Source organism: Pelobates fuscus, chromosome 13, assembly GCF_036172605.1.
Source record: "Pelobates fuscus isolate aPelFus1 chromosome 13, aPelFus1.pri, whole genome shotgun sequence".
In the NCBI taxonomy this organism is placed as follows: Eukaryota; Metazoa; Chordata; class Amphibia; order Anura; family Pelobatidae; genus Pelobates; species Pelobates fuscus.
This window is the reverse complement of record NC_086329.1, coordinates 86,867,331-86,882,543: the sequence shown is the minus strand read 5'-3', so window position 1 is coordinate 86,882,543 and position 15,213 is coordinate 86,867,331. Positions and strand designations below refer to the sequence as shown.

Below are 15,213 nucleotides of genomic sequence, written 5' to 3'. Positions count from 1 at the left end.
AAACTTGTTTTTCTGGCACTGTATAGTCCTTAGGGCCCCCTCCTGCTGGTCTGGAGGGTTAAAACCCTTTCAACCACTAACCTTTATCCAGCGCCGGTGACCTCTCCTCCCCCTCCAACGTGAGCTCCCGAGTGGAGCAGAGTGCGCATTTAAACCGCCCATAGGAAAGCATTACTCAATGCTTTCCTATGGACGTTGTGCATGTTAAGTGCGATTTTCGCATTGAGCATCGCAGAAGCGCCACAAACTGCTATGTTTACATCTGAAGGGTTAAAACCTGGGGGACCTGACCATTGAGCTGAAGTGGTCTGGATGACTATAGTGGTCCTTTAACGTAAGGAGATTTGTTTAACTAGGCATGGAAGTAGACATCTTTTAAATGAGCTCCATTTTGGTACCCCGCAAAGGGGGTCTCTTGCGATTGCATTGTTCATAATATTAGTCAATGTTTCAGGCTCTAGCACTCAAATTTATGCCCGATAACGTGCTATGAGGTCACCCTGCACCAGACAGTGCCTTTGGTAGGATGCAATTGGTGCTGATGAATTATCCATGGATTTTCTGTACCCCAGAAAGGACAGTTTTGCTTATTGACGAACCCCTTTAAATTAAAATGAGCTTTGTCAGACATGAGTTGATGCATAAATTGTTTTCTCTGGCTAATTTTGTTCCTTATTGAAATTACCCATGATAAATCTCCCAAAACTCAGTTATAATATGTACCTGCAACAACAAAAAATGATGTACTAATTAAAATGTTATTTGCCTGTCCTACTCTGAATTTTGGCCCACCCTGTATAATGCTAGAGAAGAGATCTAAAAAAGCACTTGTAATAAAGAAATACTCCCTGCAAATATTTATACACGTGATATATCTGTTGTGTACTAGGTAGATAATAGAAGTAAAAAATCAAGTGCATCATGTTTAGTGTTTTACACACCTTGAGATCTGGTATTGAATCAACAGAAGGCAAAATAAAACCCAAATTAATGCAGTCGTGTAGCACAAAGAGAATACATTCTTTCTAGATTTCAAAGTAGCAATCACATTTCTCCTACAACAAGCGATTCAAGTCCCAAAAAATTATTATAGCCCTGAATATTCTGCTTTGACAAAAAAAAAAGCATCAAAACTTTTAAAATGAGTCTGTTGAATTTGATAAAGGAGAACATTCTGTATCTTTGTCATTGTCAAGAACCAGTTCCTTTGATTTTGATAAGATCTTATGTTCCCTCGTTGATTTTATTGTAGGTATGCAGATGATCCAGTTCTATAACTCCCAGTTTGAAAAACTGTACACAAAACTACGCCCCAGGTGTTAGCATTGTATATCATAATGCAAATATCTTTTCATCAATAGGATGTAGGTACTTTCTATACATGACACTACCTTATTACATAGTTACATAGGCTGAAAAGAGACACGTGTCTATCTAGTTTAACCTTCCTCACATTTGGTTTTTGTTGTTGATCCAAAAGAAGACAAAACAACCCAGTTTGCAATTTTGCAACAAAACTCCCTCTTGACCCCAGAATGGCAGATTTATCCTTGGATACAAGAAGCTATTACCCCACAGTTAGAAAATTATATCCTAGAATAATATGTTTTTGCAAGTATGCATCTAGTTGCTGTCTAAACATCTGTATAGATTCTGATAAAACCACTTGTTCAGGCAGAGAATTCCACATCCTTATTGTTCTTACAGTAAAAAAACCTTTTCTTTGCCTTAAAAGCGCTGAATGAAATTTAATGTTTCCTATGTTCTTAGCTACAGGGATAAACACATTCAGAACTAGGGACATTATTGTTTATAACAATAGAAAATAATATGTTTTCAGACAATTAGACTCTGAAACAGATGCATTCATCTAGATTACATACAATTATATAAAATGAGAATTAAATAAATGCTAGTAGTAATTATGTATTAACGGCAAAACGTAACAAAATAAATATGCCCCATATTCAGCAACTGCTTGCTGGTAGACAATACAAATTTTAGTAAACTCTTACACAAATATAAAGAAAAACATTTTATTGAAAAGAAAAAATTATAGACAAATTAATAAAAAAGAAATTATGTTAACGTAGAATACCTGTAAATGTTCTTTAAAACAATTGTAATGTATTGATAAAAAAAAAAGAAACTTTGTCCTTAAAGGATGCTGTAAGCACACTGTAGTGGTTATGGTGTGAGCACTGTCCTCCTGTTCTGCAACGAACAGTTTTTTTAATTGCTTTTAATAAAACCAAGTGGTTTCGGATTCTGAGTGACTGGTCTAACGCTCACTCAACATATTGCTATTGTAGAAGATACACTTCTGCATTAGCTATATCAAGTGCATGCATTCATTGGCTTACAACGTCAGCTGACACTCAGCCAATGAATGCCATTTAAATTATGGCAAAATTAATATTGTTATTTTAGAAATCTTATATCTGCGCTAAAAGTATGCCAAGCAATAGAGGGGCTGGACCACAAGTGCTGGGGGACCTTTAATTGGTGCAAACCAGTTGAAAACAGTTTGACACAGAAGTATTTGTCACGCAAAGGGGCATGCTGGCAACATATCCAGGGAGCTGTAGTAGTTATGGTGGTTAGAGTGTTATTTTCAACTGGCAATGGAACAGATCCCAAAGGACTGCAAAGAAGGGAATATTACTGCCAGCTATTCCCATGATCTCCTCTACACATCACATACAAATATATGGGGAAAACTTAAAAAAAAGTGCAAACAGGAAGAACATTTGATTGCCATCTGTTGTGAAAGTTTATCCCACAACCATTATTTATATTGAATCCCATATTTTCACGTCTTGTGTATGTAAATCGGTGCTCATTTTGTCGACTTAAACTAGACTAAAACAATTCAGATGATTAAAATACGACAAACTAAAATGGTGTTTTTGTCAAAAGACTATGACTAAACCTAATTGTAATTTGCAGCAAAAAATAACACTGCACAGGGCTGTGGAAGGGGCAAAAGAGACAGACCTGGGCTTGGGAAAGAGAGACATAGAGGGGCTAAGAGTACACAAAGAGACACAGAGGGGCTGGGGAAGGAGAAATAGACAGAGGCTTTAACAAAACCCATTAGATTTTCGTTTAGTCGACCAAAACAAACAATTCAGATGACTAAAATACGACTAAAACTAAAATGATGTTTTAGTTAAAAAGACTATGACTAAAACTAAACTAAAATTTGCCGCCAAAATTAACACTGGTGTGAATGAGAGCACGTCAAAAGCAATCAATGATTTATGTAGTTTCTAAAAGTGGGCACCAAAAATTAGCTTTATTATGGGTTGAGACATCTTTCCTTATTATTCTGTACTTTATATAGAGATGTACCTGTAATAACCAGGAAATAAATAGTTACACCGATAATTGTCACTTATAAGGAGGCACTATTTTAGGATAGTCCACCTGACGGAAAAAAACAATCTGCATTTGGTGATTTCACCCATAAATTAACAAATAAATTAAAAGTGGAAGTGGTGGAGAGGTGTTTCTCACACTTGAAGAGTGATTGTGATTAATATATCTCCGGACACAGCATGCAGACTGTCAGGACGATCGCCGCGGGCCTGTCAATGTAGTTTTGTGGTTATAACACGGCCAAAACAATCCCACCCATCAAACGGACGAATCTAGCTTGCTGTGAATAAAGTCCATTAGCTTGTGCAGCTGCTCGTCCAATGATTCCTGATCGCCATTGTTAGTAATGACCCAGTCAAAGGATGTTCCCTGATCCAGGCCACATTCTGAGTCTGCATCGTCAATGTCTAGAAGATAATAAAAAAATAGAAGATGTTTTATGTTTGGGGTATCAGATTTTCTTTAGTTATCATGATGTCGCACAGCATGGATAAAGAGATTGGGACCTTAGCTTAAATCACTGGTCCAATCTGATTGTTGACATAAAGGCCATTGCTGTGACTACAATATTTTGAGCACTCACCCGGTGTATAAATCCAACCTCTGGCTTTCCTGGTCTCTTCAGAGGCTACAACGCGAACAGTTTGTGTGACAGCACCATAGGAACTGAGAAACCAGTCTATATCAGACTTTCGCCGAGCATCACTAACAATCTGTGGGATAGAAAAGCCCTTTGTCAGGAGGGTTCAGACAAACTCAACTTCTGCAGTTTTTCAACATCAACACAATGGCATATGAAAATTTTAATTATATGTCTCAAAAAAGAATCTAATCAAAGCTTTCAAAAATGAATGCATCGTTTTTCAAGTACAAGTAATCAAAAACCTTTTTTGAAGCCTCTATCACTTCCACTCGATGTTTCTATCCAAAACCTTGCAAACACTCACACTGACCAGTTTTACCATCCCCGTTCTAAAACACTAACTCATTCAGATTGGGTATGTCAACTCAACTCCACAATCACTTACCAGGACTGGTTGTGACACACACTAATTCAACATACAAACATAGAATTACAGGGAGAGCTCTACTGAAAAATGGGTAGTAAATGTGTGGTTTATAAGGACAGAGCTTCGGAAGCTTGTCTTTCACTTAATGACAACGGCTTTTTTTGCTGTTTGCGCTCAACTGCAATTTGCATTTTACTAATTTATTGCACCGACGCATATTATATACCGTTTTTTAAAGGACAGAAAGGGCTTTAATTTGATGTAACATATATATACATAAATTCTTATTTATTATAAAAAAAATACAGAAAAATGCAAAAAAAAATGAAAAATTTAGTTGTTTTTTTTTAACAGTTTTTGCAATAATAATGTGTGCACAATTAGTGCAGGTTAAGGAAAGTAATTAAAAATAAATTCATTTAGTTGTTCTGATTTACAGAATATATAATGTGTCTGGGATTTTAAGTTTGTTTTGGTAGTTACAGGTCACAAAGCACAAGGAGTAAAATAAACTTTTAATGTGGAGCGATTTTAGAATTTGGTATGTTTGTCTTGTAAGCTTAATAGCCATAAAAGAAAACAAAATTGCCACACAAAAGTATATATTTATATAAAGAAGACACCACAGGCTATTTACCTAAGGTTGTTTTGACACTTTCTACGTAGCCATTTTACCGCCAACTTCTGCTAAATATTGGAGTAAAATTGTGTTTTTTGGGGGGTTTTGGCACACAAACTTATAACAAAGAACTTCTCATGTGTATTTTGTAAAGTTGGTGTGTGCTATTCCTGTACAAAGTTTTATTATGTGTTCAGTTACTTCTGCTGAGTACAACGGCACCCTCATTGTATGTCTTTGGCACTATTTCGTGAAGCTACAGTGCCATATAGGAGACCTGTCCTTTTCAGTATTCACAGTCAAATTTTGAGAGACGGATTTAATGAGCCAATGCTTCCATTTGGGGTATTATAGTAGTTTGACTGTTCAAAAAACCCCACAAAGGCCTACCATTTGTAAAAGTAGACACCCCAGGGTATCTCATAAGGTGCATATTGTGCCTTAACATGCCCCCATTATTTCACCATTATATGCCAAAGTATGTGGTAAAAAATAATTTTGTGCATTTTTTACATACGAATTGCATTTTTGCTGGGCATTTTGTATATTTCATATGTGCCACTAAGTTCAAACCCCCCAAATTATGCTCAGCTAAGTCTTCTGAGTAAAAGGGCACCCCCCCATTGTATGTCTTTGGCACTATTTCGTGAAGCTACAGTGCCATACAGGAGACCTGTCCTTTTCAGTATTCACAGTAGAGTTTTGAGAGACGGATTTAATGAGCCTATGCTTCCATTTGGGGTATTATAACAGTTTGACTGTTCAAAAAAAACCACAAAGGCCTACCATTTGTAAAAGTAGACACCTCAGGGTATCTCATAAGGTGCATATTGTGCCTTAGCATGCCCCTGTCAGGGTACCTGTGGTCTCTACCTCCAAAAGAGGTAGAGACTTAGCTGTTCCACCATCCAGACGGTCTGATGACTCCCTTCCCCGCGGTCTATCCGGTCATGCAAGGCCGGCCGCGAGGGAGTGACTGCCTTTTACACCATCTAGGCAGGAAGTCATCATCAGGACACTCCCCCGGATCGACCTGTCAGTCAATTGCTGCAGGACCAATCAGGACGTCTCGGAGGTGTGGTTACTGCTCTGAACAGGGTATTTAACAGAGCTTCCTTCATTAGCTCATTGCCCTGTCGTGGTTCTAGCTTGTTCTAGTCACTCAGTGCTTGTGTATTCTATTTTCCCTTTTGGTTTTGACCCGGCTTGTTTACCTTACTCTGCTTATCTCTGTTACCCTTGATTCGGCTTGTCTCTCGCTTACCTGTCTTCTGTTACCCTCGACCTCGGCTTGTCTTTGACCATTCTATACGGTACTACTTACGTTAGTCCGGCCATTCTAAGGTCCAGTATACGTATCTGGCTACTGTTTGTAATCTGCGTGTTGGATCCCTGTCCCGATCCTGACAGCCCCCATTTTTCCAGCAATATATGCCAAAGTATGTGGTAAAAAATTATTTTGGGCATTTTTTTACATACGAATTGCATTTTTGCTGGGCATTTTGTATATTTCATATGTGCCACTAAGTTCAAAACCCCCAAATTATGCTCAGCTAAGTCTTCTGAGTAAAAAGACACCCCCAATGAATGTCTTTGGCACTATTTCGTGAAGCTACAGTGCCATATAGGAGACCAAGCCATATCAGTTTTTACCGAACTTTGAATTTTGACGCTGGGCCTATGTGCAATTTCCAAGCATCTTCGCAGGTTTTAAATTCAAACTACCCCACAAAGGCCTACCATTTCTTAAAGTAGACACCCCAGGGTACTTCAAAAGGCATATTTTGAACCTTAGTGTAGATCATTTTTCCGCTAGCTTGTACCAAGTGTAGTGGTAATAAGCGTTTTTTTCTGCCTTTTTGACACACAAAGTGAGTTTGCACAGTATATTTTGCACACCTTATGTGTACTACCACTGTATAATACTTCATATGTTGCTCAGCTATGTCTGCGGAGTACAAAAATACCCCCGTATGTACCTTTGCCAGTTATATGTGGACATCGGAGGGGCACATTTGGGACACAGCCATTCCATTTTTTCAAACTTTAAATTTTTACGCTGTGCCCATGTCCCATGTTAGAGTATTTTACCAGGCTATATAATCCAAATACCCCATGAAGCCATACCATTTCTTAAAGTAGACACCCCAGGGTATTTCAAAAGGCATATTTTGAACCTAAGCGTGGGATCATTTTTCCGCCCGTATGTACCTTTGCCAGGTATATGTGGATGTTGAAGGGGCACATTTGAGACGCAGCCATTCAGTTTTTTTCTAACTTTGAAGTTTTACGCTGTGTCCATGTTCCAATTTGGAGTAGTTTAGATGGTTGGTTATTGAAACTTCCGCACAAACACATATTATTTATTAAAGAATACACCCTGGGGTAATTCAAAAGGCATATTTTGAACCTTGGCGTGGGATCATTTTTTCTCTAGTTTGTTCCAGGTGTAGTGGTAATGAGCGTTTTTAAATGTATTTTTTTAACTTTTTAAAACTTTTTAAACTATTTTTTAAACTTTTGTTTTGCTTATTAATTTTTTTTAAAGTGTCCTAAACTTGTTTTACAGATTTAGCATTTTTCTAAGCTTTTTCTTTACCGTTAACCCCTAACTAGCAGTAAGCAGCACTAACAGTAAATTCCCCATTTTCCCATAACTCCCACCCACCCTAGCTAGCAAAATATTTAATTAAACAATATTTAAATTAGTTAATTAAATAAATTTAACCCCCCGAGGGTTAAAAAAATAAATAAAAGTTAATCGTCAGGGGTTAAAAAAAATTAGATCACAGTATAATACTGTGATCTGTATTTTGATCACTGTAGGCAGTGATCGACTGGCAGGGAAAGGGTTAATTTTTATTTGGACTGGGTAAAGGGGGGTGTTTTTTTTTATTTTTTTACTTTGATGTTATTAAAACTTTTTTTTAACTTAATTCTTTTAACTTTTTAAAGCTTATTTAAAAACTTTTTTTTAACCTTAACCCCTAGTTAGCTTAACACTAAATCCCCCAACTCCCCACTAACTTCTACCCTCCCCAGCTAGCTAAATTTATAATTTTCAAATATTTAAATTAATTAATAAAATAAATTTAACCCCTGAGGGTTAAAAAAAAAAGAATTAACCCTCAGGGGTTAAAAAAAATCAGATCATAGTAAAATGAAATCCCTGCCAATTGATCACTGTAATCCCCTTTGTGTCACTATACCCCACTCCCTCTAGCATGTAAGCTCATTGAGCAGGGCCCTCAGCCCCCTCTGTTCCTGTACGTCCAGTGGTCTGATCTCAATTATGTGTCTGTTAGTCCACCCATTGTACAGCGCTACGGAATTTGTTGGCGCTATATAAATAATAATAATAATAATAATAATAAAAATAAGAAATAACCCCAGGGCACACCAAGGTTTTGCACATAAAAAAAAAAAAAAAAAAAAAAGTATTTATTCATGCATAGAAAATACAACAGAATATCCCCAAGAGGAAGGCTTCACAGCCAAAACGTTGGGGTTTCATTTCTCCTGCTCTTGGTCAGTATACCTTTTTTAACGGGTTTTCGCATTTAGCACTTTATTTATACTGTGGTTTTGGTACTATATACTGGTTTAGCACTGTACTATGCACTTTCTCTCTGTTAAAAAGATATTCTGTTGTATTTTCTATGCATGAATGAAAACTCTTTTTTATGTGCAAAACCTTGGTGTGCCTTGGGATTATTTCTTATCTTTTTTTTTTTTTTTTTTTTTAGACATTCTTTATTTATTAAGGTTTTTTCAAATAAGGGAAGGAGACAGAAAAAAGGAGAGGGAGGGGAGGGAGGGGGTAACAAATATCAAGTTACAATGTATGACATATACAAGAACAGTGCTTCGAGCCCGGCATTAATACAGAGTCGGGTACAACTTTTCACTTATAACCATGACACAACCAGTTTACAACATGTCCGCCTAGGCGGGTCTTGATTGGTGGTTTGGGGCGAGTTTCATGGGTGTAATATATGGTACGGGTGAGTCCGCAGTAGTCAGTGGATCAGAAACGTACGTTGGTGCTCAATGGGGCGTTGTTACCCTGTAAGAGGGGGGTGGGGGGAGGTGTGTTCTCAACATACGAGGCGTCCCTGAGATCTCAATCTAGTGGGTTGTCGCGTTCTGTTGGTGGGCATGTCTGGTGAGTCGCAAGTTGGTTGGGTAGAGGGGGGGGGGGGGAGGGTATCTGGGTCTGGGATCTTCCCAGCATAATAGGGGTAGCAAGGGCGGGTATCAGGCGTCTCCTGGGAGGCCAGGAGTACAGGATCAAGCCCGTCCCCGTGCGGTGTAAGACGTCCAGGGGTACCATTGGAGGGCGCATTTATCCGAGCGTTCTCTCAGGGACGCAGTTAGCATTTCCATCCCGCGAATCTCCTCAACCTTGTCAACCCATTGCTTGTAGGTGGGTAACGCCTGGCTTTTCCAGTGCAGTGGGATGAGGCTTTTCGCAGCAGAGAGCAGGTGTATCGTGAGGGATTTTTTGTACTGTTGTGTAGGTATGGATGTGTGGTGAAGGAGCATTGGCAGTGGCAGTAATGGGAGGTCTGTATCCGTAATTTCCTTGATCTTAGCGCGGACCATGCGCCAGTATGGAGCTATGCGGGGGCAAGACCACCAAATGTGGAGGTTGGTGCCCAGGGCGGAGAGGCATCTCCAGCAGTCACCAGAGGTTGTGCCGTGCATGTGTCTGAGCACGTCCGGGGTCCTATACCATTGTGTGAGTAGTTTATAGCTCATCTCCTGATATTTGGAGCTAAGGGAGCATTTGTGGGTTAAGAGAAAGATTTTGTCCCACTCCTGGGCAGTCAGGCGTGTGTCCGTCTCTCGTTCCCACTTGTCCGTGAACCCTAGTGGGTGTACATTGCCCAGTGTCTGTAAGCTTGCGTAGAGGTAGGATATAGTGTGTTCCAGGTGTTTTCTGTCAGTGCATAGTTGTTCGAAGTCAATCAATTGTCTGTGAATGTGGTATTTCTTATCTTTATTACACACTAATTCAACTCCTATTCACCCAGACGGACACACAATTCCCTGACACACACACACACACACATTCACCTCATTCTGATACGACACTACGCTATTCAACCATACTAATTATGCCAATTGTTTTGTGCCACCCCCACCTCCCCAGGACTATAGATAAAATCCCTGAGTCAACAACAACTGGTTGTGTTACCCTCAGAAGTCATGCCCACTCACCCAGCCCAGGTGCATCTCCCGTGTATTAAATTAAAACTGGGCAGGCAAAATTCCTGGTCACATACCCAGACAGACTGAACACTCTGAACCTTTAGCATCTCCTCCGATCACTTGACCCACTCACCCAAACCAGTTGTGTTACTCCTTGTATAATAATCCTACAGAAGAATCCTGGGTCAGCATTCCTCCGTTCCTCTCCCCAGGCGATCATGTCTGCTCTGTATTTCTCTTTGTATTCGCTAGCATCCAGGAGGCGCTGGAAATCCAGGCCTTTCTCCTATGTTGAGGAAGAGAACCAGACAACATTTAAATCCATGAGGAAAATTGAACAATTTAATCTTTAAATGTATTCACTGTAATGTTTCTCTAACCCATATTTTAGGAAGTCCATGACTCCCGTAAGATTTGGACACAAAGAAATTCCGGAGATAGGTGCTAAATGAGAAGCAGTTACCATAGAAACAAATGGAACTACCCTTACAATGACTCAAATTTTAGCACTTAAGCACTAATTGCACGGTCACATAATGGCTTGTTCCCTCTACACAGTATTAATAAGGAGCGAAGATTATATATTTTCTTCTGGCCAGGTTACCTACATTCCAAAAATAAATCCCTCAGGCACTCACCTGGGCATATTGCTCTTTCAGGGGCCCGGACAGGCGCAGAACAGCACAGGTGTCAGGACCCAACCTATGGTACATAATGTGAGCGATTAGGTCACTCTCACCCCACTCCATCCACATCATTCCTTTCTAAATTCCCTATGCTTACTTACGGACACTGCACCCTCAAAAACACACTGTACTCACTTTTTTCCTGGACCTCGTCCTGTCACCTGATGATTCTATACGTGTTCTCAGATTCTGAAATTTCACCTCTTCACGTAGACAGCCTTACAATCACTCTAAAATAACCTTTAGTGCAAACATATCGTTTGTTTCCCTACTTACCAATAAGTAGAGTTATTTTTCTCCACATTCACAACCCCAAACATTGCGACAACCTGCTTCATTTATTGACCCCACTATATGACACTCACTCATTCATTGCCCCCAATATTACTCCCATTCAATGTCCCCCACAATATGACTTCCACTCATTTATTGTCCCACAATTATATAAACCCCATTAATTGTCCCCCAAAATGTAAATCTGATCCATTCACTACCCCCCAATAACATGACCTCCATTCATTGGCCCCAAAATATGACCCCCGGCTTGATAAAATATGACTGATCCATTCATTGCCCCCCATAATATGACACCCTATAATTTATTGCCCTCCAATAATGACCCCCTTTTAATGTCCCTCACAATATGACCCCACCCATTCTTGCCTCCAATTATGACTCCCACCCATTCATTGCCCCCTCAATAACACAACCTCCATTAATGTTCCCCGACAATATGACACCCACTCATTCATTGTCCCCCAATATGACCTCCATTCAATGTCCCCCAGAATATGACCCCACCTATTAATTGTCCACCAATTATTTAACCTTTCCATTCTTTGTCTCAACACTGTGACTTCCAATTCAGTGTCCCCCCCATACTCTGACTCTACTTCCCCCATTCAGTGTCCCCCACTGACTCCCCCCACCTCCCCAGTGTCCCCCATTGACTCCCCTCCACCTCCCCAGTGTCCCCCACTGACTCCCCTCACCCCATTCAGTGTCCCCCCATACTCTGACTTCCCTCCCCCATTCAGTGTCCCCCACTGACACTCCCCCTTTCAGTGTCCCCCCATTCTCTGACTCCTCTCCCCCATTCAGTGCCCCCATCCTCTGACTCCTCCCCCGCATTCAGTGTGCACCATTGACTCCCCTTTCCCCCCTTCAGTGACCCCCATACTCGGACTACCCTCCCCCCATTTAGTGTCCCCCAATGACTCCCCTTCCCCCATTGACTCCCCTACTCCCCATTCAGTGTCCCCATTAATTTCCCTACCCCCCATTCAGTGTCCCCATTAACTTCCCTACCCCTCCATTCAGTGTCCCCATTGACTCCCCTACCCCATTCAGTGTCCCCCATTGACTCCCCCTCCCCCATTCAGTGTCCCCCATTGACTCCCCTACCCCCCCATTCAGTGTCCCCCATTGACTCCCCTACCCCCATTCAGTGTCCCCATTGACTTCCCTACCACCATTCAGTGTCCCCCATTGACTCCACTTCCCCCCTTCAGTGTCCCCCATTGACTCCCCTACCCCCATTCACTCCCCTACCCCCCCATTCAGTGTCCCCCATTGACTCCCCTACCCCCATTGACTCCCCTACCCCCCCATTCAGTGCCCCCCATTGACTCCCCTACCCCCATTCAGTGTCCCCATTGACTCCCCTACCCCCATTCACTCCCCTACCCCCCCATTGACTCCCCTACCCCCATTCAGTGTCCCCCATTGAGTACCCTACCCCCATTCAGTGTCCCCATTGACTCCCCTACCCCCATTCAGTGTCCCCCATTGAGTCCCCTACACCCATTTAGTGTCCCCCATTGACTCCCATTCCCACCATTCAGTGTCCCCCATTGACTCCACTTCCCCCATTCAGTGTCCCCCATTGACTCCACTTCCCCCATTCAGTGTCCCCCATTGACTCCACTTCCCCCATTCAGTGTCCCCCATTGACTCCACTTCCCCCATTCAGTGTCCCCCATTGACTCCCCTACCCCCCCATTCAGTGTCCCTCATTGACTCCACTTCCCCCATTCAGTGTCCCCCATTGACTCACCAACCCCCCCCCCATTCAGTGTCCCCCATGGACTCCCCTACCCCCCCATTCAGTGTCCCCATTAACTTCCCTACCCCCCCATTCAGTGTCCCACATTGACTCCCCTACACCCATTCAGTGTCCCCCATTGACTCCCATTCCCACCATTCAGTATCCCCCATTGACTCCACTTCCCCCATTCAGTGTCCCCCATTGACTCCCATTCCCACCATTCAGTGTCCCTCATTGACTCCACTTCCCCCATTCAGTGTCCCCCATTGACTCACCAACCCCCCCCCCCCCCATTCAGTGTCCCCCATGGACTCCCCTACCCCCCCATTCAGTGTCCCCATTAACTTCCCTACCCCCCATTCAGTGTCCCCATTGACTCCCATACTCCCATTCAGTGTCCCCCATTGACTCCAATACCCCCCCATTCAGTGCCCCCCATTGACTCCACTTCCCCCATTCAGTATCCCCCATTGACTCCCCAATCTCCCCATTCAGTGCCCCCCATTGACTCCAATACCCCCCCATTCAGTATCCCCCATTGACTCCCCAATCCCCCCATTCAGTGTCCCCCATTGACTCCCCTACTCCCCCATTCAGTGTCCCCCATTGACTCCCCTACCCCCCATTCAGTGTCCTCTCGTACTCTGACTCCCCCCTCCATCTCCTACACTCATTGTCCTCCATTCATTCCCTGTCTGCACTCACTAAGACCCGCACTCACACTCACCTCTCCCTGATGAGTTCAGTCACATAGTCCTTGCCCGATTTCCTCTTCCCGCTGAAGACAAGCACCAAGTGTGGCCCCTCCATCCCGGGGCCCCTGTACCTCACCACCAGCAATGCCGGGAGCCAGAACCGCCCACCGCGCAGACCACGCCCATCACTCCACGTTCACACCACAGGCCCCGCCCACTCCTCCGCTGTCACACCACAGGCCCCGCCCGCTTCTCCACTGTCACACTACAGGCCCCGCCCAGGGAGGGGCTGATTGGCAGCAGCCTAGAGAGAAGGGGGAGGGGCAGGGTCTATTGTCTGTGTGTACATAATACTAAATATAGAGCTATATACACACTATATCTAATAATACATATAGCCAGAGAGCTGTATAATGAGTTATATATAGTAGGATAGAAATATTACATAATATACAGCTACAGACTGAGCTAGATAGAAATATTACATAATATACAGCTACAGACTGAGCTAGATAGAAATATTACACCATATACAGCTACAGACTGAGCTAGATATAAATATTACACCATATACAGCTACAGACTGAGCTAGATAGAAATATTACACCATATACAGCTACAGACTGAGCTAGATAGAAATATTACACCATATACAGCTACAGACTGAGCTAGATAGAAATATTACACCATATACAGCTACAGACTGAGCTAGATAGAAATATTACACAATATACAGCTACAGACTGAGCTAGATAGAAATATTACACCATATACAGCTACAGACTGAGCTAGATAGAAATATTACACCATATACAGCTACAGACTGAGCTAGATAGAAATATTACACAATATACAGCTACAGACTGAGCTAGGTAGAAATATTACACAATATACAGCTACAGACTGAGCTAGATAGAAATATTACACCATATACAGCTACAGACTGAGCTAGATAGAAATATTACACCATATACAGCTACAGACTGAGCTAGATATAAATATTACACAATATACAGCTACAGACTGAGCTAGGTAGAAATATTACACAATATACAGCTACAGACTGAGCTAGATAGAAATATTACACCATATACAGCTACAGACTGAGCTAGATAGAAATATTACACAATATACAGCTACAGACTGAGCTAGATAGAAATATTACACCATATACAGCTACAGACTGAGCTAGATAGAAATATTACACAATATACAGCTACAGACTGAGCTAGGTAGAAATATTACACCATATACAGCTACAGACTGAGCTAGATAGAAATATTACACCATATACAGCTACAGACTGAGCTAGGTAGAAATATTACACCATATACAGCTACAGACTGAGCTAGATAGAAATATTACACCATATACAGCTACAGACTGAGCTAGATAGAAATATTACACCATATACAGCTACAGACTGAGCTAGATAGAAATATTACACCATATACAGCTACAGACTGAGCTAGATAGAAATATTACACAATATACAGCTACAGACTGAGCTAGGTAGAAATATTACACCATATACAGCTACAGACTGAGCTAGGTAGAAATA

The 15,213-nt window shown here is 41.8% G+C and overlaps 1 protein-coding gene across 1 annotated transcript; it reads right to left on the bottom strand.

Moving 5' to 3' along the window:
- Positions 1-3,279: 3,279 nt before the first annotated feature.
- On the bottom strand, positions 3,280-13,938 carry PMVK (phosphomevalonate kinase). Its single transcript, XM_063440093.1, has 5 exons — positions 13,685-13,938; positions 10,863-10,926; positions 10,358-10,510; positions 3,965-4,094; positions 3,280-3,788 (listed from the first exon to the last, which is right to left on the bottom strand). Exons 1-5 carry the CDS (start codon positions 13,765-13,767, stop codon positions 3,640-3,642), a joined length of 579 nt encoding a protein of 192 aa, XP_063296163.1. The 5' UTR covers positions 13,768-13,938; the 3' UTR covers positions 3,280-3,639.
- Between the last annotated feature and the right edge of the window lie 1,275 nt (positions 13,939-15,213).